This window comes from Tyto alba, unplaced genomic scaffold (genome assembly GCF_018691265.1).
Source record: "Tyto alba isolate M040663 unplaced genomic scaffold, T.alba_DEE_v4.0 Super-Scaffold_27, whole genome shotgun sequence".
Classification (NCBI taxonomy): domain Eukaryota; kingdom Metazoa; phylum Chordata; class Aves; order Strigiformes; family Tytonidae; genus Tyto; species Tyto alba.
The window spans coordinates 12,473,796-12,498,224 of NW_024881301.1; the positions used below are offsets into that span (position 1 = coordinate 12,473,796).

At 39.7% G+C, this 24,429-nt stretch overlaps 1 protein-coding gene across 1 annotated transcript; it reads left to right on the forward strand.

The window, feature by feature from the left end:
- Positions 1 to 5,904: 5,904 nt before the first annotated feature.
- On the forward strand, positions 5,905 to 22,762 carry NDUFV2 (NADH:ubiquinone oxidoreductase core subunit V2). The gene is made up of 8 exons (XM_032987685.2): positions 5,905 to 6,034; positions 8,085 to 8,150; positions 16,242 to 16,304; positions 16,391 to 16,507; positions 18,137 to 18,305; positions 20,620 to 20,729; positions 21,629 to 21,705; positions 22,607 to 22,762. Exons 1-8 carry the CDS (start codon positions 5,993 to 5,995, stop codon positions 22,698 to 22,700), a joined length of 738 nt encoding a protein of 245 aa, XP_032843576.2. The 5' UTR covers positions 5,905 to 5,992; the 3' UTR covers positions 22,701 to 22,762.
- The last annotated feature ends 1,667 nt before the right edge of the window (positions 22,763 to 24,429 follow it).

A 24,429-nucleotide genomic window follows, 5' to 3' on the forward strand; every position in this document is an offset into this window, starting at 1 on the left:
TGTGATACTTGGAGCTTGTGAAAGCAAGTAGAGCAACATTCAGAGTCCCATCTCTACCAGCACAAGATGTGAGGTTCACAGGCACTGTGGGAGGAAGACATAAATAATAAATGAGCTAAATAATGAGTACTAGCTGTACCTAATTATAGTTCTAGCTGTCCTTTTGAATAAAGAAAGTTCAAAACTGCTGCAAAAAGATGCTGATCCCTTTTTTGAATGGTGTTTGAACTTCACAGATGATTAACATGAGAAAGTCAGGAGAGGCCAATGGAAGTCACACCAGCCTTTCATAGCCATGTGGAAGAGATAAGCAGTGTCTCTTACAGCAGTCTATTTACACATCAAAACGTTCTTAAGATTGAATTAATATTTAGCCTGAATACAGAAGCAATGTAAGAATTAAAATTAAATTGTGTAGACTATTTGGAAGCTGTTCTTCCTTATAGCTTTTGGTACCTGGCTTGGGAGACTAATTTAGGAAAGTAGCTCTTCAGGCTCTGTAAGTAGTCAGGAGAGAGTCAGTTAACTACAGAAGGAGTGCAAGTTTCTAGCTTGGGCATTTAAGTGTCTAATGCTAAGTGTGTGAATGCATTTACCTCATCATCCCTCTCTATTAATAGTTTAATTAAGAAGGATTTGTTCCTAGTGCCCTTCGCATTCTGCAACCAGGGACTGTGAATGCCTTATCACTGGGAACTGGATTTCTCTCAGACTAGGGGAAAAACATGGTCCGTGAAATAGGATGCCAGGCTATAGGTCAGTGGGCTGGTTACACTTCTTGTGACTAACTGAGGGTCAGTACACATTTGCCTCACATTTTCCTATCTGTAAAATAAATATAATAATTCCTGTTCACATTCTAAGAGGCTTTCATCTTTGCATAACAAAGTCTTAGTTATATACCAACTAGGATTATTTCATTCCCAGAACAAATATCTATCTGTATGGGCACATTCAAATTATTGTTACATATTTCTAAATAATGGGAGTAGTAGAAATAAAGGATAGTTTAAATTAAGATTCTTTCTATACTTTAAGTGCCTTTCCACTTTCATACATATTATGAAACGTACTTCCACATAAAGGTGAAATTTAAACTGCTACAGCATATTGAAACTGCATTTGTAGAACGTACAAATCTAATCAAGGAACCTACAAAATTATATAATGCCTTAGTGCAAATAGTAAAAACCATTAAGCTGTTTTTCATTGCCCCTTACTCTGACAATGGAATAATGTTTCATATTACTGTATAGGCTTGCTCGTTAGACCTCAGTAACACTAAAGCAGCATCTAGCAACATAAGCAATGTGTAGGCATGCTGCATAAAGTGCAGTGTGTTGTAGAAGTACATGGTAAAGAAAAAACATATCATGTGTTGCTAATCTATATATGCCAACTGCATACAGAACAGACTATATCATAAAGGAATGCCAAGAAGTAATATTTTTATTTAAGCACAGATTACTTTTATAATTAAATGTATATCAAACTTCACGATATAAAACAAAATAACTGGCTAAACCAATATTTTACTGAGTTCATGTCTCCACAGCTAATGTAAAACTTCCTCTTATTCATTCAGTTGGTATTATACAAAGAATGCCAAGGTTACAAGGATTTTGCCTGCATTAAGTACACAATATGGCTTAAGCCATCATTTACTGGTACTGATACCATTTACTTCAAGAAGACTGTAGAACAGAAATGTAAATTTATTGTCTCGAGTACTCAAGCCATGGAAGCAAAATGATCATCAACAGAAGAACTGAATTATATTTGCTGTGTACAATGGGCTGTGAAAGCTTGTATCTCACAAACCAGTGGGCCTGGTCCTCAGATGAGGAATATCAGTTCAGTTCTCTCCTTCAGTGGAGCTATACCACTTTCAACAGCACAGAAGGTATGGCCGTTTACCTGTGGCAGTGCCATGCTCCTTCTTTATAAATGTCTTTTCCGATGCATTAACACCTACTACACCTTCCAAGTTTCTCTGGTGTAGTAAGGACTATTATCATTCCACACAGCCTCCCCCTACAGCAGTACTCCCTGGAGTTCACTTCCAGTTCAGTTCTTAATTGTTACTTGGCACTGTGGCTAATCTGGGTTGTTTTATTTTGTTTGTTTGTTTGGTTGGTTGGTTGTTTTTTTTCCATGTTCCATGTGCTTTCTCATTTTTTTTCAGTCTCTTTCTGCAGCTATTTCTCTGAAGAAAAATGTTCTGCAGAAGTCATTCCATGCACAACCTCAACACTACCCATACAGTCATCTTTTGTTGGAAGAGTTCCTTCTGTGATGCTAATAAATATCCATTCTAATATTTACAGTTCCCAGGTGAGTGTGTTAAATGATTGGGCAGTTCATTGACTGCTTTGTCTCTGCTTACAGAAATGAGTCTCAGATCATACTTTACACTAATTCTGCTCTGTAGGACATATAATTTTTTGATTAATTAAATCTAACCTGTCACAAGAGTAGCAACACTTTTTCATCTGAAACACTCCTGGGTCTATAAGCCATTTTTTTGTACAGTGTTGCAATGTTGCAATGTGAAGAACGAAACTGAGAATGTTGGGGGTTTTTCAATGTTTATAGGTCTTAATTATTTAATATGATCTCTTCCGATCATCCCGTGTTTTCACACTTCCTAAAATGGATCACTGTATTGGTCAAATATGAACATACTAACATATAATGCTGAGGTTTTAGAAAGATATTAATAACCTTTTCTTTTTCTTTTTTTTACATAGTTGACAGCAGAGCCGATTGAAGGTGTTTTAGTATGACAAGAAGCCTGTGATACCATTTGATAGCATTTGTATTCTCTCCAGGTGACCTCTTTTCAGAAGAATCTCTTCAAATGGCTTGCCAACATTCACATTCACAGTCCCCACACTGCATATTACTTACTATTTGTATCACTTAATATTAGAGCATGTATCATAAAATAATTAAAATTGAATGTTTTCAAGTATGATTGGTTAATATTACTTGTACTGTTATGGCTGGAAGTACTAATTTTGAATGTCATAAAATATACATGTCTGTATATGAATGTCTGTACATGAATAATGGATTGAAGATTAATGAAAACTGATTTGTTTATTTTTGTATTTCAAGATGGAGAGTAATGTAACAGTCATTAAATATCCCTAGCAAGCTTCCATTTAAAACAAAAGCCTGAAAGCAATTATTTGGCATAATGCATACTAATAAAGAAACACAATGACATGGTAAATAATGATCTGATTGCAAGAAAAATTGTCTAGACTACATTTGCAGGAAACAATAGTATTCTTCATCTTTCCCTTACTAGCCCATGCAATTAGAGCTTGTGAGGCTGCCGGGGACAGGGTGCAAGGAGGTTACAGAAAGAGGTGGCATGGCCATTTCTCACCCATCCTTGCACACCCGCCCTTTTGGAGACATAGCACAAGTGCATCATCTGCTGCATTTCTAGACCCTTGTCTAAAGAGTAGACACAGGGAGTCTTCTCCTTGGTGCAGCTTCCCTTACTGATGGGTCACACTGGAAAAGGAGTTGTCTGAATTCATTGTGGTCCCCGAAAGACCCTTGTGGGTACCACCAGCGGCGTGAGCAGCTGCATGCACACGCTTCGCAGTGCCGCGCCAGGCCCTGCACGGACAGGCCTTTGGCACTTGGGCTCAGTGCACGCAGAAAGCAGAACACACCGAGCAACGAGCAAGTCTGAAGATCACTGCAGGTGCTGGACTCCCATTCAAGGCCACACTGTTTCCCATTTATATGTTAGTATTGTCATCAGATAAATAGACTGAGTTTGAATTACAAATGCTTTTTTTTTTTTTTCTTTTTTCCATTTATGAAGTCCAGCTGAAAAATGTGTATTGAGCTAATATATGACTAACAAATTACTGTGGTTATATATTTTATAGTATAAAAATGAGTGTTTATTAATTTGTCTGCACAGGAACAGTTCCTGAATCTAATCGTAGACTGTATGCCTAGGGCAGATTCTCAACAGGATATAAAAATCTGGTTTAGCAACGGAATATGTAATTTGTGCTTGAACATTGCTGCACCATTATACTTGCTTGACTTTAGGCAGTCTTTTAAGCGTTTTAAGAATTCATCTCAGGGTAGTATACAAGCACAGAAATTACGTTTATAAGCAACTAAATAATTAGTGAAAACAAATCAATGATAGTATCAAATACTGGTAACAGCACTTAAATTATAAATGCTGATAGTAGGTCTCAGCATTGAGGAAATTAAGAAGGGAGCAGGAATGCAACCACTCACTACAGTAAACCCAAATGTAAAAGGCAGTAATCTGCCCAGAGAGCTAGTACCACCTCCTACCTGATCTATGCAAATGAAAAGTATTCTGTTAAAAGGCCACTAACTACAGTATGAGTTGCCAAATATGTATGTGCACATATATATATATATATATCTATCTCCGTGCATGTCTGTGTGTATACATGCAATTATCCGAAAGAGTAGTAGGTATCTTAAATTGTTCTAATATGTGCATTGCTTAGCATTTTGGGCTTTGTCTAGAGCTGTATGTTGGGATATACTGGGGCTCTTGCCTCACCACACTCACGGGTTTCTTTACAAGGAGCCCTCCAGGTGCGACTACATAGGCAGAGCCACTGTGGTTATGCCTAACCTGGCTTTTTGTCCCAGCAAGTGCCCTCACAGACCATTTTATCAGCACAAAGACATGATGAAGTTATTAAATCTTTTTAATAAAATTCAGTTTGCTCTAGAGTAGTTAATCTTGCCTTTTTACATGTTTATATGAAGTAAAAAAGAGTCTTTTAACATAAATTAGCAGATGAAAACTAAGTTAACATTTTGGATGAAGGCAAACACTGCAAGGAAAGCTGAATTTTTGTTTTATCATGTATTTACTAAAATTACTTGATAGTCAAAGCATCAACCAGCAAATTTTTAGAAAAGTAAAATACATATGGATAGATTTTCACTGCACACTGCATGGATTTAATAAGGCTGCATCACTGGGAGCCAGGGTAGGAGAAGGTGGGGAGTGCAGGGCAGATTCCTCTTCAGAGAGGAGGAGGATGCGCTAAGAGATGTTGGAACATCAGCTGATGCTTTGCAAATCTGTAGTGCTGAGTACTCGTCAGTATAGAATACTTCCTTCTTAGCTGCTATTTGAACGATGTTATTTTACAGTGAAAAAGTTGTATTTGCATTCCTCATTGCAAGACCTGAATGATAAGGGGTCTGCACAAGCATGGACCTGTGACTGATGTTTCTAACAACGTGTTGCATCCAAGTTACTTCAGTCTTCCTGTTACTTAGGTCTTCTTCACTTGCAGTATTTGTACTTTATTAACTGAATTATACTGTAAAATGAGAATGTTTATCAATGGCTAAGAAGATAAATGTTTAGTCTTTTTGTTTCCTGACGAAAGAAGGTCAAAACATAGTTGAAAGCAGTTCAGAGATTAAATAACCCAAATCAACAAAACTGGGTTGAAAAGAGTAAGTCAGAGGACCAAAAAACCCTCACCAGTTTCTGCAATTTTCCACTATATATTCCAGGTCCCCGCTTCCACAGGAATTTGTGTTTTCACGCTGAGGTATTGCCACAAGAGGTTAAAATCCACTGAACATTCTCCTAGGTATCTTGCGGTTTAGCTTCCGTCGTTTGACACAGCTCTTCCACGTCTGACAGGACGGGAATCCAACATCTGCCAGACAGACAATCTGGATACCTCCTCCTTCCAGAGCGGGCAGCCCCGGCACCCGCCAGCGGAGGAAGGGCGAGCGGCAGCCCGCCGATCGGGGATCAGCCGCCCTCAAACGCGGACGAGATCAGCCCAACGGCCACCCGCCGGCCAAGGCGCGGGCACGCGCACGCGCAGCCGGGCGCGGCCGGCGCATGCGCGGAGCAGGTCTCCTTGGAGCTGCGCGGAGGGCGGGCGTGGGCCTGAAAGGAGCGGGAAGGGGCCGGGTGGGGGTCGCCGCCGCCGCCGCCATGTTCCTGCGCGCTCCCCTGCGGGCCGCGACCGCACGCTCGGTAAGGGAAGGGAAGGAAGGGAGGTCAGGTCTGTCCCCGCTCGGCCGGCCGGGGTAGGGCGCCCGCTGGGCTGGAGGAGGCCGCGGGTAGAGGGGGGAGGTCGGCGCTGGGCTGGCAGTGGGCGGGCGGCCGGGGCACTGCCTCGGGGAGGAAGGGCCCGGGGGAAAGGTGTCAGTCGCGGGTGTCTGCCTCGCCGCCCCGGGGCCTGACGGGGGTCCCTGACCAGCTCTGGAGCTGCACTGCCTTGCGTCAGGTGAAAAATGCTCCAGCGGTAGCTTCTTGCTGCTTAGCGCAGCTTGCTGGGAAGTTTCCCCAGTGGAAATAATATTTCTGCCCTGTCCGTGTATGCAGGACTAAACATGGGAAGGAAGCATCCTGGGTTTTTTTTTCAGTTTGGAGTCAACTCTTCATGCCAATTGAAATCCTTCAGGCCAGTGCGAAAAAATTGAGTTTCGTCCCATTTCTTCTTGAACTGTGAAATTTACAGATTCTTGGTTCTTGGCAACAGTACAGTATCTTTGGGTAGAATAAAAGATTCCCATCTGAAGTGCTCCTTTTGCTAGGAGACTACCTCTTAAAGTTAGAAACCTGAAGCTTACAATGTGGTGGTGGTCCTGTCAGAACCAAAACTGCTTATGTACTATATTTACTTAGCATTGAGTAGGATTTATACCAGCACATCAAATTTTCATTTATATGTTCCTTTCATCATTGTCTGCAGAATTCCAGTTGTAGTTGCATGCTCTACTTACAGTTTTTAGTATTTTGTCTGAATTTGACGTGTTGTCTGGCTCACAGAGGGCACTCACATTGGCATGCCAGTGCTGTTCATTCAATGTGTTTCATGTCAGTTAATAAGGCAACATGCTGAGAGGATGGCACACAGGAATGATCTGCAGTCCACAAGAGTTATTCGTGTATCCCAGAGTTCATTTTGGCCTCTCACACGGAATGGCAGGAGATGAATTGCTTTCCTGGCTGCTGCTTCCAGATGAGCCAGAAGTGGAGAGCAAGGAGGAAATGGATGCATAAAACATAATACACATAACTCTGTAGTAAATCCAGTGCTTCCTAAAAGGACTGATCATATGACAGGGAAAGCCTGCAGCCATTAGGTGAAACTACGTGATCTGCTGTTGAAAAGATTGAGCTGAAGAGGTTGCTGTTGCAGAAATCCAGGACTGTAGTTTCCTGGTACTGCGGCTTGGATTTCAGATCTGACCCTGTGACTGTATTTTTGTTAGTTTGATGCTGATCCACTTGAAGTCCCACAAATTTTATACAGTACCAGAAATTAAGTAGTTAAGGATGGAAATTTTTTTTAATATGCTGCACTCCTATTTTTAGAAATCTCAAAATTGATCTAGAATTCAATATAAAAATTAATATAAAATTACATTTATCACAGAATGATTACTTATTACAAGATAATATTATCAAATCATCTTAATAATACTGGCCAGAATCTAGAAATCTTGACCTGTTTTGGTGTGACAGATCCAGACAGAGAGTACAGAGACTATCTGAACAGAACTTGCATATGGGTCTGTGTTCTGTTGATATTTCAGATGTTTGTTTACTTTATGTCTGTCCTCTTACGCCTGATCTCACTGTTCACTTAGATAAAAGCTGAAGAAGCATACAGATGCTTACTAGAGAAGAACTTTAATAGTTATGGTAGTTTCTGCAGACTTTCAATTTAAAGCACATATGATAAAAGTAAGAAGTTGGAAAATTCTTCATGAAATGTTTGATGAAAATTTCTATTCAAGGAATTTAAATTAAGCTGTGACAGAGTATTACCTGTTTGAAATTGAATCCTTTTAACTTCTAGATTGTCTAAAACGGTCAAGGTGACATAAGAGATTTGCTGTCTTAATAATACAGGAGAGCCCTTAATAGTCTCTTATTGACTTAATTTAAATTATTAGGGATGACAGTAGAATTAATGGCTTACAATTAGAATAGAAATCAAGCTGGTTCTGAAGGCAGGCACTAGCAGTGTGTAAACTATTAAGTATTAATACTATCTACTTTATTTTGCTTGTAGATAAGACAAATCCGATACTTACATAGAACAGCACTGTGCAATGCCAGTGGAGGAGCCTTATTTGTGGTAAGTAATTTTCTACCTTACTCGGCATACGCTTTTTAAATCTGCCTAAAAGTTTCTGATGAGCAGAACTTTGCTATAGAAGCCTGCTGGGATTTGCAAAGAAGCATTTTTTTCAGTAGAACTTTTTATTTGAGTTGTGATAGAGTATCAGAAAGTTTTATTCTAGTTTTTGGCCTTGTGTTTCTTATACAGTGAAAACTCTTAGTAATAGTAATGGTAATATTAGCATTATTTGTGTGTGATTATAGATGAGACTTTGCTTAAGCTTTTTTCATTACAAAATGGTTGTTTCCTTTCTTTATTGAACTTAATTGAGTTTGTATGTCTAGCCCTGTTTATTAGTTCAAAGATGCAGTTCTTGTTCATATTATATGTTATGTAGCATGTTGCATAATGAGTCATAATTGAGGCAATTAGAATCATAGAATGGTTTGGATCAGAATGGACCTTAAAGACAATCTAGGTCCAACCCCCCTGCCATGGGCAGGGACACCTTCCACCAGGCCAGGTTGCACAAAGACTGTCCAACCTGGCCTTGAACACTTCCAGGGAGGGGGCAGCCACAGCTTCTCTGGGCAACCTATGCCAGTGTCTCACCACCCTCACTTTGAAGAATTTCTTCCTTATATCTAATCCAAATATACCCTCTTTCAGTTTAAAACTGTTGCCCCTTGTTCTATCCCTACACTCCATGATAGAGTCCCTCCCCACCTTTCCTGTAGCCCCCTTTAAGTACTGGAAGGCCTCTATAAGGTCTCCCAGAGCCTTCTCTGCTCCAGACTGAACAACCCCAACTCTCTCAGCCTGTCCTCACAGGGGAGGTGCTCCAGCACCCTGATGATCTTTGGGATCCTCCTCTGGACTGGCTTGAGCAGGTCCATGTCCTTCTTACGTTGGCAGGCCCAGAGCTGAACACAGCACTGCAGGTGGGCTCTCCTGAGAGTGGAGTAGAGGGGGAGAATCACCTCCCCTGACCTGCTGGCCACACTTCTCTTGAGGCAGCCCGGGATACTTTTGGCTTTCTGGACTGCGAGCATACATTGGTGGCTGCTCATAGTCAGTTTTCCATTCACTAATGCCCCCACGTCCTCCTCCGCAGGGCTACTCTCAATCCACTTATCACCTAGCCTGTATTGATGCCATGGGTTACCTCCACCCATGTGCAGGACCTTGCACTTGGCCTTGTTGAATTTCATGAGGTTTGCACAGGCCCACCTCTCAAGCCTATCAAGGTCCCTCTGGATGGCATCCCTTCCCTCCAGTGTGTTGACCACACCACACAGTTTGGTGTCATTGGCAACCTTGCAGAGGGTGCACTCAGTCCCACTGTCCATGTCACCAACAAAGATGTTAAACATTATCAGTCCGAACACTGACCGCAGAGGAACGCCACTCATCACTGCTCTCCACTTGGACGTCGAGCTGTTGACTGCAACTCTTTGAGTGTGACCATCCAGCCAATTCCTTATCCACTGAGTGGTCCATCCATCAAATGCACGTCTCTTCAGAGACAAGGATGTCGTGCGGGACAGTGTCAAATGCTTTGCACAAGTCCAAGTGGTGACAATAGTTGCTCTTCCATACTCTACCACTGCAGTAATCCCATTGTGGAAGGTCATGAAATTCATCAGGCACTATTTGCCCTTAGAGAAGCCATGTTGGCTGTCACCCGTCACCTCCTTATCATCTATGTGCCCTAGCACAGTTTCCAGGAGGATCCGCTCCATGATCTTTCCAGGCACAGAGGTGAGTCTCACTGGCTTGTAGTTCCCCAGGTCTTCCTTTTTTCACTTTTTAAAAATGAGGGTTATGTTTCTCCTTTCCCGGTTAGTGGGAACTTCACCAGACTGCCACAGCTTCTCGAATAGGATGGAGAGTGGCGTAACCAATTAATTCACCAGTTTCCTCAAGACCCATGGACTTGTGCACCTTCACATCCCTTAGATGGTCTTGAGCCTGATCTTTTCCTACAGTGGGTGGTTCTTCATTCTCCCAGTGCCTGGCTTTGCCTCCTACATCTTGGGCAGTGTGGCTGGAGCACTTGCTGGTGAAGTCAGATGCAAAAAGGTTGAGTACCTCAGCCTTCTCCATATACTAGGCAACCAGGTTTCCATTTCCTTTTGGAGAGGGCCCACCCTGTCCCTAGTCTTCCTTTTATTACTGATGCACCTATAGTAACTTTTCTTGTTGCCCTTGAAGTCCCTGGCCAGATTTATGTCTGTCAGGGCTTTGGCCTTCCTAACCTGATCCCTGGATGCTCAGACAGTTTTTGTTTTCTTGCCAGGCTAACTGTCCCTGCTTCTACCCTCTGTAGGCTTCCTTTTTGTGTTTGAGTTTGTCCAGGAGCTCCTTGTTCACCCATGCAGGCCTCCTGGCATTCTTACCTGACTTCCTCTTTGTCAGGATGCATTTCTCCTGAGCTTGGAGGAGGTGATCCTTGAATATCAACCAGCTTTCTTGGGTCCATCTTTCCTCCAGGGCTTTATCCCATGCTACTCTGCCAAGCAGATCTCTGAAGAGGCCAAAGTCTGCTCTCCTGAATTCCAGGGTAGGGAGATTGCTGTGTGCCCTCCTTGCTACCCCAAGGACCCTGTACTCCACCATTTCATGGTCGCTGCAGCCAAGGCTCCCTTTAAGCTTCGCACTCCCCACCAGCCCCTCCTTGTCAGTGAGAACAAGGTCCAGCATAGCACCTCTCCTTGTTGGCTCCTCTATCACTTGGAGAAAGAAGTTATGATCAATATTTTCCAGGAACCTCCTGGATTGCTTATGTCCTGCTGTGTTGTCCCTCCAACAGGTATCAGGGTGGTTGAGGTCCCCCATGAGGACCAGGGCTTGTGAACGTGAGGCTGCTCCTGTCTGTCTATAGAGGGCTTCATCCACTCGCTCTTCCTGGTCAGGTGGCCTGTAACAGACCCCCACTATCACATCTCTTGTCCATGCCTTCCCTTTAATTAGGCAGTATCATAACATGTATAAATAGTAATAGTGATTGCAAAAATGAAAGAGCCCTCAAATTTAAATGTGTAAAGCAAATGTGTTTTCCGTCTAACTCTGAGGAGAACCTGAAGCATCTCCAAGAGGTGTATTCTGTCCTATTCTGCTCCATTCAGAGATTTATCTAATCTGCAGTTTAACAGCTGAATAATTTGGTATTTTTCCAACATTTGAAGAAATGGGCACTTTACTAGAGAATCAACTACTTTATTGAAAGCAGGTGCTCAGCATTTTTAGACTGATTTTTGTTGTTGTTCTTCCCTTTCTGCAGCTGTGTCTACAGCTTTTCTTGTAAGATGAAGTTGATGGGATTACAGTACATGCTTCATACACTTTTCCAGAAACCTGAAGGGACATTGATGATTTGTGGAGTGAAAGCTGGTGTTCAAGGAATAGAGGAAACAGTGTAGGCTGACAACTTAGGAAACTTCACGTGTAGTTTGAGGTTGAAGACAAGCAAAAGGTGTCTTTGGTACCCTGATGGATGTTGGTGCCTGGCATATGAAGCTAGATAGCTTGGTAAATTCTCTAGGCATTTTTCAAGATCTGTGTAACTGTTTAAATTATTTGCTGGAGGAAGTGGCCTAAAAATAAAGAAAGTGACTATGGGAAGAAGGTACTTGGATGTCATTGTGTGTGTGTGTAATTATTTGCCCTAACTACAATTAAAAACCTTCAGAGCAAATTTCAGATTTTATTTAACACAGCCAGTTTCAAGAGAAACTTGGCCTTCTGATTTGAGCTGGAGACATTATTTTGATCAACACTAGGTGTTTGTATACCGACAGAAAACTACAAGCAGATGAGGTGTCAAAGGTTAAAAACTGCTTGTGGAGGAACCGAGGGCTTACCTGGGAGTAACTCTAACTTGTTGTGGTGGTCCTCTTTGTATGTCACTTTACACACAAGTGTCTTGGTGCTTTGTGTTGCACTTTATATGAAATCTACGTGTGAGGAAGGGAAACGCATACAACATACTTGTTTTGTAACAGCAGGTGACAGACTAGCAGGGGACCTGGTTGTCATAAAATCTAGTATTAAAAAGCAGTGCTGATTTGAATACCTGTGAACCCCTTGGCAAACTTTTTTCATGCAAGATTTTTCCTTATGTGTTATCAGAAACATACAGAAATAAGAGAACTTCTACTGAAACTCCTTTTTATTCTGTAAGAGCCAAGAAGAAACTTTCTATCAACAATTAAATTTGGTCTGGTGCCATCACAGGCAGGTAGCTCATGCTTCAGAAAGAGTATATCATGTTTAAAAACTAGGTAGATTGTTTGCCAATAATCAATTTGCCATAATCAATAAACAATAATGATTGTAAGACAGCTGCTCCATATCTACCATTTTTGATGGCTAGAGAAGGCCTGGTTTCAAAGATACTTTAATTTGCAATAGCAACTTACTTTCTGTAAACATGCGCTCTCTATCTTTGACTTTTACCTGTCTTTAGCTTCCTTAACAGCTAAAACTTAACTCTTCCAATTTGTGTTTTTCAACATATGGACTGAGTTTCCTTAGCACATTAACTGTCCTGATGTGGGCTTTGTCATAGGGCTGCACAGGGGATCAGTACAGAAAGTTAGAGAATTGCTGTTATAGTTTTAGTTACTTGTGAAGGTGGTCAGTGAAATAGTTGGGTCTGAGAGCACTTCCACCATTCTTAATTTGAGAGGTTTCTATCTTGAGTTCTGCTGGAATAGTGAATGTAGGGTACTTTCCTTTTGAAGGAGAAGTAATAAATATCTTTTCATTGCTTATTTAATAAGTATTCTTAACAGGTTGTTGCCCTAAGCATCTTTTCCCCTGCATACCACACAGTTCTCTCATTTTGGTTTACAGTGTTTGGGACTGGTGTTTACCACAGGGCATAGGTCAAGTTTTAGGCCAACTTTTTTGCAGTATACATGAAAGCTAAATTATTCTACTTATTCTATTGTAATTCTTGAGTACTCTTCAATAATTCTCTGTGTTAAGACAGGTGATTAGATCCCTGAAAAAGAACAATAAAATGGCCTGGGTTGGTTTAGCAAAAAGAATGTTAGATGCCTGTTCAGCAGCCTCAGTACTTTCCATGGGAGAGTACTGTCATCAGTGGGGACAGTGTGGCTTGGGTAGGTCTTCACAGCGCAGTGGTTCACACTTAAAGTAGGTTAGGCTGAATGCTGAAGCACAGCTGTGATACAGTCACGCTATGCATGGAACAAAAACGTATTTTGTAAGACTTCAGGAAGTGGGAAGCACAAGAAGGGAGTCAGGGGAAAAATATGTGGATAGAGTTTGACCTTTCTTTTCAACTGTAGTTGGTACAGACTTAATTGTTTGTACTTAGTTCATGTATGGAGGAAACCTTCATGTATCAGTTTCTTTTTATGAGCATCTCTTATATGAGGAACAGCTGAGAAAGCTGGCACTGTTAGAGAAGGCTGGAGGAGGGACGATCTTCTGTGTCTATAAATACCCAAAGGGAGGGTGCAAAGAGGACGGAGCCAGTGTCTTCTCAGTGGTGCCCAGAGACAGGACCAGAGGGAATGGCATCAGAGAACATCAGGAAACACTTGTTTACGGTGAGGGTGACCAGGCAGTAGCACAGAGTGCCCAGAGAGATGGTGGAGTGTCCCACCTTGGAGATATTCAGAAACGATCTGGACGTGGTCCTGGGCAAGCGGCTCTGGGTTGCTCTGATTGAGCAGGGGGGTTTGGCCCAGATCACCTCCAGAAGTCACTTCCAACCTTAACCACTCTGTGATTTAACATAGTATTGCTTCCAATACTGTGTCCTTAATTCTGATCTTGCTTTCCAGAACTTACCCTAAAAAAACCTGCAGAAATGCACTCATATCATTTGGGAGCAAATCTGCTCATGCAAATCTTGGATAAATGATGCACTGTCAGACAAATGAAAGACTAGGGAACATGTGATTGACAAATCCCTAAAAACTCAGTGGGCCTAGAACTCTGTTAGCTCTATCTGAAAACTATCAGACTTTCCTCAGCACAGGATTAGATGAAGCCCATTTAGGAATAGAAAACAAAAAAAAAAAAAGGTGAAATGATCTTATTTAGTGCTTACCTGTGCTGTAACCCTTACAACGGATTCTGGGGCCTTGCTGCACAGAACTGAGTGCATGGCAAACTAGCTTCAGATACAAAGTCTTTATTATTCCTCCTCATATGTAGTTTATTTAACAATATCAGTTTAGAGACGATACACTGAAAAGAACAGCTGTTCTAGACAAAAACTACTAATAAATATACTTATTTGCAAAAGAAATTGAGATCAAGTACAATTAAAACTATCAAATAGCTATGGGAGGCAAAATAGCAGCCTGAAATAAAACAGGCATGCATATTTGAGAAGGAAAAGTCAAGTTATGGAAACACTTATTGTGAATCATGAATTTGATTTGTGCAGCTAACACACAGAACAGGTCTGTAATGGGGGGGGGGGGGGAAGTTACACAGTGTTTCCAATCAGATTTTCTTCCATCAGCCTCTTTTTGATAGCTTCCATTAAAATAGGTAGAAAAACCTCACCGACACTACATATGAGGAGTCATATCCTTTATCTGGAAGGGCCAGTCTGTTTTTAAAAAGTGTTTTATGTTATCTTGTAGACCACCCAATAAGCAATACATTCATATTTAATAAAATATTAGTGTGTTTAAAGGGAATTGGTTATCTTTCTGTAATTCTTGTTATTAGGGGAAAGTAATCCTTGGTGGAAAAGTGTATATTGACTGTAATTTTGTATTTGACTTGAAACTGTGGTAGGGGTACGTGCTCTCAGATTGATAGTGGCAGTAGTACTGTCTGCTCCAGGATAAGCAAAGGGAATCTCTCGCTAGACCAGCAGATGTAATTCAAGTTAATTATCTGGCCTTTCGATATTTCCATATTAATTTCTAAATCTAGGAATAGCTATGGACCATACATATTAAGTTCTGCACTGATGACAGTTTTTCAGTATGTAGGTATCTTCCAGTATTAAGATTTTTCATTAAATTCTACACTGCTTAATAACGCAGCATGGAAACTGCAAAATCACCCTGGGTAGCTTGGGAAAATTATCAAAGTGAAAGTCAGCGGAGTGGGTTTCTTTCTCCTAAATACACTTTTAAAGCTTTTATTATTATTGGCTGGTTGTCAATTACTTTTAACATCAAGCCTCAAGTATAGCTTGCATTTTTCCCCAAACTTTCCATTTAATTTGAAAACTATATAAAGTTTGGAATGAAACTTAGTTATGACTTCTTCAAGGATACCATCATGAGCTGCTTAGAAATAACTGAAAATTTTGTGCGGGAAGTTTTTCTCGTGGATAAGGATTTTCATCTGAACTGAGATTTTATTATAGGAAAATGTCACCTTCTTTGAGACTTCCAAATTTGTATTTTCTGAAAATAGAAGAACTAATTTCAATTTGATGTTTCTCCAGAAGACTACCTTAAAAATAATATGACATAATACTTTCTTTTAGAAATATTAATTCAAAATTCTGCTTCCATTCTGATTCAGAATTGTATCTAAAATTAAAATTTGGAATCCATTACAAATCAAAAGTTAAAATGGGTTAGTAATGTGTGTTTGAATATGCAAATGTTTTACTTATATAGCAAGCTTCTTGATGAATTTTAAAGTTTTTATAATTAATGTCTCATGGGAAAATAAAAAATGGTCTATTGTTTTAGTCCCACGTTGTTTATTACAGTATTAACCAGAGGACTCATAATCTACCTGCGATGAGTTTGAACATAATTGCCAAACGGTATTAACAGTGTTAAAAAAATGGGTATTTTGATAATACTACCATATTCCTCAATAAATATTTTTTAAAATAGGAAATAACAGGAATAACTTATTTTAATCTTATTTTTAAGAGTGATAAAATAATTGCCAATATTTTTGGTAGCTTTCCCAGAGATACTTAGTCATTTGAGTACTATGAAATTTTTATCTGCAACGTATCTGTTTTATTCAAGCAACTCAACTGTAACTGTCTAATGAGAAGATACTTTACAACAGTAAATCTGTCCTGCATAACTTCCTGACAACTCTGTTTTTACACATTTCCTTTTTCTTTTCCTGAAGCACAGAGATAGTCCTGAAAACAATCCAGATACTCCGTTTGAGTTCACACCTGAAAACCAAAAGGTATGCAGACACAAAAAGTTAAATATACAGACTTTGTCTTTAGATCAGTACTGATACTTTTTTCTTTACTCTTTCCCTTTAAAAAGCGAATAGAGGCGATTGTAAGCAGCTACCCAGGGGGACACAAGTCTGCAGCTGTCATGGCAGTACTAGATTTGGCCCAAAGACAGCACGGATGGTTGCCCATATCAGCTATGAACAAGGTATATGGTAATTATCTTTCAAGCATAATTTTGTTTTCTTTAAGTATCTTACTGGAATATTAGCATTTATTTATCATAGCATACCAACATGGGAATTTACATGTGGCACAGAATTGTAAAAATTCCCCATGAGACCGTATTTTTCAAAATAAAAGGGAGAACTAATGCAGAAAACCTGATGCTCTGTTGTTTATAGGTCAGCCCATTGCTAGAAACTACAGCCAGAACAAAACAAAAATAACATAAGCCCTATTTAGATAGGCTCTTTTCCCACAATCATTCTGGAAGTAGGAACAGAAACTTGAAAGATTTTGTTTGCTGCTGAATTTGGGGAAAGAAAAAAGGTAACAGTGGTGACGTTTTTCTCCTCCCAGAGTAATGGCATTACACACGTTACCAGGATTGTACTTAATCTCTAGGCTTGTGAAGATTTCTGCAGAGCAGCTTTATGTGTAGTATGTGTCATGAGTGTTTTATAATGCCTCACAGGAAGTGCCTGGAAGACTTACCAAATTATTTATTAAACTTGTTTCAAAATAAGCAAGGAAGCAACTGTACTGCTCCAAAGTGATAGGTTGCATGACAGTAATCAAATACTAAGAAATAAAAAATTCTGGTTTATATTCATGTGAATAAATCTGTCATATTTTGTGTTACAATCTGGCATATCATCAGTTTTAATTTCAAATTCAATCAAGAAATGCTAAGTGAGGATTATGAGTGTTACAGAAATTGCTGAAGGAGTTAAGTGCACATTTAGAGAAGGGCAAATTTGGTCTGCTACTGTTTCTACAGTGTAGCATAACGCCTCAACTCTTCATTAATATTGAATAGGAAAAGTATTTTTGTTTATTTACTCTTAGTTTCAGATTGGTATTATGTTCAACATGATTTTAAGATTTTTAAATGGGCAAATATTTTCCATGGTTTGTTACTTGCCTGCTATAGAGACTGGAAGGTAAAACAGTTATGTGTTTGAAAGCAGAGCCAGTTCTCAACGTGAGCAGCTTGCCAGGGTTCCAGGTTAATGAGGTCAGGGATACTTGCACCAGAACTGGTTCCATGGAGATCGTGCTTCACTCCCTATTTGCTGGCTGTGACGCCAGTCCGCAGATGTAGCTGTGGCGTTTCTGAGGCCAGCCCTGGTGTGTCACAGAACCTGAGACAACAGACCTGCTCTATCTGAATTAGGTGAGCATAGTACCAGCCTCTGAGTATTCCCTTACCACAAGGCTTACGTGGGTCAGTGTGGGCAGATACGTACAAGTTCATTCAGCAAAACTGAACTTCTGCTCTGTGAGTTGGAGCTGACAGTGAAAGCTGGAACCCAGATGGCTCCTTGCAGCTGCTTGTGGACGATGCTAGATGCTGGAGGGGAATGGACTTGAGCTCCCCACTGCACTAGTCCATGCCTTAGTGGAGTTCGTGCTCGATCAGGGTGCCTCCAGTCAGAGTAACCCCAGTATCTTGTCTTGGCATTTGAATACAGCTGTGCTTTGATGCCCATGCCCTCCCTCTTACCTGTTGCTGCAGACAGAAGACAGGTGACTTCACTGAAATGCTTTGTTAAATACCTTTACTGATGCCCTGTGAGAATTCAATATAGTGTTTGTTTTCCCCTTGTTGCAGGTTGCTGAAATATTAGAAATGCCTCCCATGAGAGTGTATGAAGTAGCAACCTTTTATACAATGTATAATCGCAAACCTGTTGGGAAATACCATATTCAGGTCTGCACTACCACGCCTTGCATGCTGCGAGACTCTGATAGCATTTTAGAAGCTATTAAGAAGAAACTTGGTATGACACAAATTTGTAACATAATTTTTGTAATTTTTTTTTTTTTTACTTTTGTGTAATGATACTGAAATAAACTTTCATATGGTGGGGACAGATCAATACCATTGAAAATACAGAGTGAAATCACTGGAGAATAGGCACTTCAAATTTCAGGTTTGGCATTTATTCTTTATTTTTACAGATTTCAGTACAGTGGAGCAGAAACGGCCATTGTCTGGAGTGCCATTTAGTGGTCCTAAAGTGGTTGTAAAGGCAATTTGCCAGGAAATGCATTATTCTAATATGATTCTTGGACTGAGAAAGTAAGCCCTATCCCATATATAGGAGAGGACTGACTGCTATGGCACTTTTTCATATGCAAAATAAGATTTTTAAGGTATATGCTATATGAAAGTTGTTTGTGAGGCTGTTTTTTTACTTGGGTAAGGTGATAGACTCATAGAATGGTTTGGATCAGAAGGGACCTTAACGATCATCTCCTTCCAACCCCCCTGCCATGGGCAGGGACACCTTCCACCAGACCAGGCTGCTCAAAGCCCCGTCCAACCTGGCCTGGAACCCTTCCAGGGTGGGGGCAGCCACATCTGCTCTGGGCAACCTGTGCCAGTGTCTCACCACCCTCACTGTGAAGAATTTCTCCCTAATATCTAATCTAAATCTACCCTCTTCCAGTTTAAAACCGTTACCCCTTGTTCTATCCCTACACTCCCTGATAAAGAGTCCCTCCCCACCTTTCCTGTAGCCCCCTTTAAGCACTGGAAGGCCGCTATAAGGTCTCCCAGAGCCTTCTCTGCTCCAGACTGAACAACCCCAACTCTCTCAGCCTGTCCTCACAGGGGAGGTGCTCCAGCACCCTGATGATCTTTGGGATCCTCCTGTGGACTGGCTTGAGCAGGTCCATGTCCTTCTTACGTTGGCAGGCCCAGAGCTGAACACAGCACTGCAGGTGGGCTCTCCTGAGAGTGGAGTAGAGGGGAAGAATCTTCTCATGATGCAGCCCAGGACACAGTTGGCTTTCTGGGCTGCGAGCACACATTGCTGGCTCACAGTCAGTTTTTCATTCACTAATACCCCCCAAGCCCTTTTTTGCAGGGCTGCCCTCAATCCACTCATTGCCCAGCCTCTATATCTGCTTGGGATTGCCACGACCCATGTGCAGGACCTTGCACTTGGCCTTGTTGAATTTCATGAGGTTTGCATTGGCTCACCTCTTAAGCCTGTCCAGTTCCCTCTGGATGGCAAACATCATGTTAACATAACTTAGGAATTCTCCATGGAAAAAGTCGAGAATGCTGCATCATATGAGATGTCAGGGGAACTCATGGGTTTTGTGTGTGGTTGCTTCTTTTTTTTTTCCCCCCTCCTTGTTGATTGGTTATGGGCAGAAGAAGGGGATAAGATCAGCAACTCTGAATTCCTCCCCCTTTTGTGAAGTTGCAAGCTGTGCTAATGTTTCTGAAGAACCACTGTGATAAGAGCAGCAGAACAGCTGCTTATTATCTTGCATTTCATACGTTCTGTTGTCTGGAAAAGGCATATTTAGATTAAATTTGTCTTAGTTTGTTACTGAAAAGATAGCTTAATTTTAACTGAAACACTTAGCTTGAGAAATCAAAGCATTAAGGATTGTGTAGCTCTTACTGAGACACAGGCCATACTTAGACTTTTATTAGTTTTCCCCTGCTTCTAATAACTGTGGAGGAAAACCGGTTTTCAGCATCCTTCCTGCCATGGAGAATTTTGTTGAGATCAGGTTCTGAGATGCTATGTTGGCTCACATGCCCTCTGGGGAGTGTTTGTATCTGTATCACAAGAACAATAATGTGCCATGGAAGCTAAGTATGCGTAGAGTTATTCAGGAAATAAGCCTTTGTATATAAACTTGGAAATTGTTTATGAATTTGTAGGTAACAATGTTAATGCTTGGAACTTGGTTGATTTGGGAATTTATATCAATGCATTTCGTATTGGTGCATGAAAGCTGTTTTCCTTATTTTTCCATTGTATTGTATTGATTACTAAAAAGTTCCTGAGCAGAGCTGTTCTGTTTCTTAGAATTGTCATTTCATGATTATTTTTCAATAAATCATAACTGTAAATGTGTAAATGAGGTCTCAAAAATGTATCTGAAAACTGACTTCACAGTTTAGTAGACTCTTTTAATGGAAGCATTTTGGACTTAAGGGAATTTAACTAGGCAAATGTTTTTAAGGCCAAAACACAGGTACTGAGAAGACTAGGGAGTACTTAGACTCGTGCTTTATTAATCTTGTTCAGTAACCACTGCTGAACCTAATACTCTTTATTGGTTTAGGTATAAAAGTTGGGGAAACAACACCTGATAAACTCTTCACGCTGATAGAAGTGGAATGTTTAGGTGCTTGTGTAAATGCACCAATGGTACAAATAAATGACAATTACTATGTAAGTATTATATTCCCTTTTAAAAGATTAAACTTCTTTGCTGGTTACCTGTATTTTCACTTGTTTCAGATTCTGAAGTTCTGGTCAGTTACTTCAGATTCCTGTTGGCACGGACAACTTAGGGGATCATTTAGTTACTTGGCCTCTTCCTAGAACATTTCATCTGTATCACAGTGTATTGGTGTTTTTTCTTTCTTTTTTTTTTTTTTTTTTTTTTTTTTCTTCTTTCCATTACTGTCTTGATTTATACAATGGGGTGATGCATTTTTGTGATAGTGGTCTGCCCATAACTTTGGAATTTTTAAATAGGTATTTGCTAAGCTTTTAAAAGCACTTTAAAGAAGTCTGGAAAGTATGCACTGGTTTAACACTATCTTTGAACTTTTACACTTCTGAATTATGGTTCACTTGGATACCATCAGACTGAAGCATTAATGTATTGACTGAATCCAGCTTTTGAAAAAAGCTTATTTTTAAGATACTTTTTGTTGTCACAGTCTGATTAATTTTTTGAGAACTGTTCTCTTGAACTGTACCCACATTTTTTTTTTTTGCCAGAGCTGACACCATTTTGCAGTATGTGCAGTGGCATGCGTAGTGGGCAGGCAGAGATCCAGCTCACTAATACACCAAGGAAGCTGAAACCACAAACCCATGTTATAGATGACCTGCCTAAACATTTAGTTTTAACATAATTTCTGCCACTGTGTAAAACAAATTTTAACATTAAAATGACAGTAGGCTTTTTAATTTTCCTAATTCTTTAAAGCAGTATATGGGCTAATAGACAGGATCAAAATTACCTATGCTAAGATCGCACCTAAGGAGCCACTAATTGGGTGAATTTTGAATGCTGCAATGCTGACACTTCTGTTTTATATATATATTTTTTTTAACAGGAAGATTTGACACCCAAAGACATTGAAAACATAATTGATGAGCTAAAGGCTGGCAGAGTTCCCAAACCTGGCCCAAGGTATGCTATGTTTGTATAAAACTGGCCAAGTATTTGAAGGCTGATCCTTTTGAGAAACTAAATTCCTGTTCAGTGGTTTGAATTCACAACCTACAGCTAAAAGGCATTAATTGATTTATTGAGCAGAATGGCATGCATTCAGTGCCTTTCCAGTTCTTTTTGGCTTTGAATATACAGAAAGAACAGAGAAGAGAATTTGCATGTTCTTGACTGTCTTAGAGGAGCATGAAATGTGAAAACATCAGTTCTGATTTGGCTTAGTACCTAACAGGTGAATGATAGTACCTGCTGGATTATATTTTTTTTTTTTTGTTTAGATCATGTAAATCAATGAATGCCTGTTGGTGGTTGTTTGGGGTTTTTTTATTTCTGACAAAACCCAGGAAGATTGCAAGTTTGTGAAATGGTTATTTCTGAACTCTTCTTACCTGTTATTTCCCACTGTTCTTTGTTAGTCCAGCATGTTTGTGTGAATGGAAGAATTAATTTGACTTTAGTCCATTAGCTATTCCTATCGTTATTATGATTTTTTTAACACAAGCACAATAATCTTAAATCAGTTACAGCTTCCAGAGACAGGGAAGCATCTTTAACAAAAATGAGTGATACAATTGGATACTGCCTTTGGTATTACTGGGATCAACCTTTTTGTCTAGCCAACCTATAGATAAATAAAAACCTAGTGGTCTTGTCTTGCATTTCAGTTATGAAGCTATTTGTTACTACTTGAATTTGAAATCTTTTTGAGAGTATCATCACAAATTTCTGAAGGATAAATAGAAAAAAAAATAAAGTGGCTTCAGCCTCAAGTCAGATTCATAACTATCTTCTATCCATTGATTAAACAGCATCTGCGGTTATAACAATACCAGCAATTAATAAAATTGCTTTAATTTTTCAGGAGTGGACGTTTTTCTTGTGAGCCAGCTGGTGGCCTTACTTCTCTGACTGAACCACCCAAAGGACCAGGTTTTGGAGTTCGAGCTGATCTCTAAGGATTTTTGTAATATAAGATGAACTGTTTGAAAATAATAAAGTAACTTTAATCTCAGTAAAATTCTGTACATTCTAATAATTTAAAAAAAAATAAGAAGGCAGCAGCAATTAGAATACCAAATTTACCATGGTTTTAACTACTGCAAAGCATAATCCTAATTCTTGGTTATAAAAAAAGTGATTCTGTAAAGTGACTCACCGAAAGAGTCCACTTATGATCACTGAGAGGTGAAAGTTGCATCTTTCGATCTGTCATTGAAAATTCTTTCAACTTTTTCTAAGGTTCTTTGAAGAAGCAACAAAACTGACTAAATTTTAAGTCTGGCAAATGCACAGGGAAACAGACTGAAAGGAGATTATCTGCCAAAACTTCATTGCATGTTACTTTTAATACCAATTTAAAAATAAAGGTGATCCAAGCTGTGTTGTGGAGAAAAAAAAAATTAAAAATCTGGTAGGTTCACTAAGAAGTGGTTCTTTGTGAGTCTAATTCTTCTTACTACCATTTAGTGACCAGAAAAAATGTGAAAATTGTCTTTTTATCGTGTTACCAATAAAAAAAAAACCAAACACCAACCAACTAGCAGTAGTACTCTACTAAAAGAATGAATAGCAACAAGAAACCAATTCCTATACAAACTTATTCAATACAGCCAAGGTATGCAGTTGGGGTAGGACAGAAAATAACAGTTTAATACATGGCTAAGTGTAATATATGAAAGCAGTTATTTGATTCAGGGATTCTTTGACCTTATTGCTGTCTTATCAGCTACTTTTAAGAACTAACCTGTGTGAAATTGAGGTATTCTCCTGATATAAAAGAAGGTGAAGATAGGTTTAGGGTTTGTTTTTTTTTTTTTTTTTTTAATTGACTGCATATTGACAATACATATGCTTGTAAAAGCAAATGCTTTATATATACACACATCATTCCACCATAAATTAGGAAATGTGAACATGTCAGTTACTTGAGACCATACTGTGCCTGCCTCTTCTAAAAGACTGCTGTGAAACTTACATTCTTATTAATGCAATAGATGGAACTTAATATAATATAGAATAAAATATAAATAATACAGTTTAGTTTGTTTTGATATTCTGATTAACAGTACTTCCCTAAACTGTTCTCCCCCTTCTGAGTCAGATACTGTATTTACACATTTCCTTGCATAATCATCTCGTGGTCTGTTCGTGCCCCACCTTTATTTCAGTAGGCTCTGTGAAGTTCCTTGATGTATTGTTAAACAAGTAGTGTTACTGTTGGTAGTCCTGAGAGCAAAACATATGTATATCACTTTTATGTATAACTTGCTATCCCTTCTACATTACTAAATTTATAAAGTGAAATCATTGAATTGTATACAAGTGGAAAAGTAAGTTTGATAAATACAAGTCATGAGTGAAGCAGTCACCCAATAAGCATAAAAAAATGTATATAAGTGGCACGTAACACTGTGCATATGAGAAAACAGCACATGGATTGAAATGCTATCTGTAATTTACAGTTGGTGAATGCTCTTCTGAAAGGTCACTCCAGTGTTTGTAATAGCCGCAGGCTAGGAAGCAGGCCTGGCCTCTGGCACTGTGTGGCACTTCTCTAGAGACATATGACACAGCTATTACATTTTGATGCAGGCATTCTTTTTAATATAGCAGCCTGTAACTAAGCTTTTTGCTCAACTGCAACAACAAAGCTGTATTCCAGTTCACGTAGGATCACCTTATTCT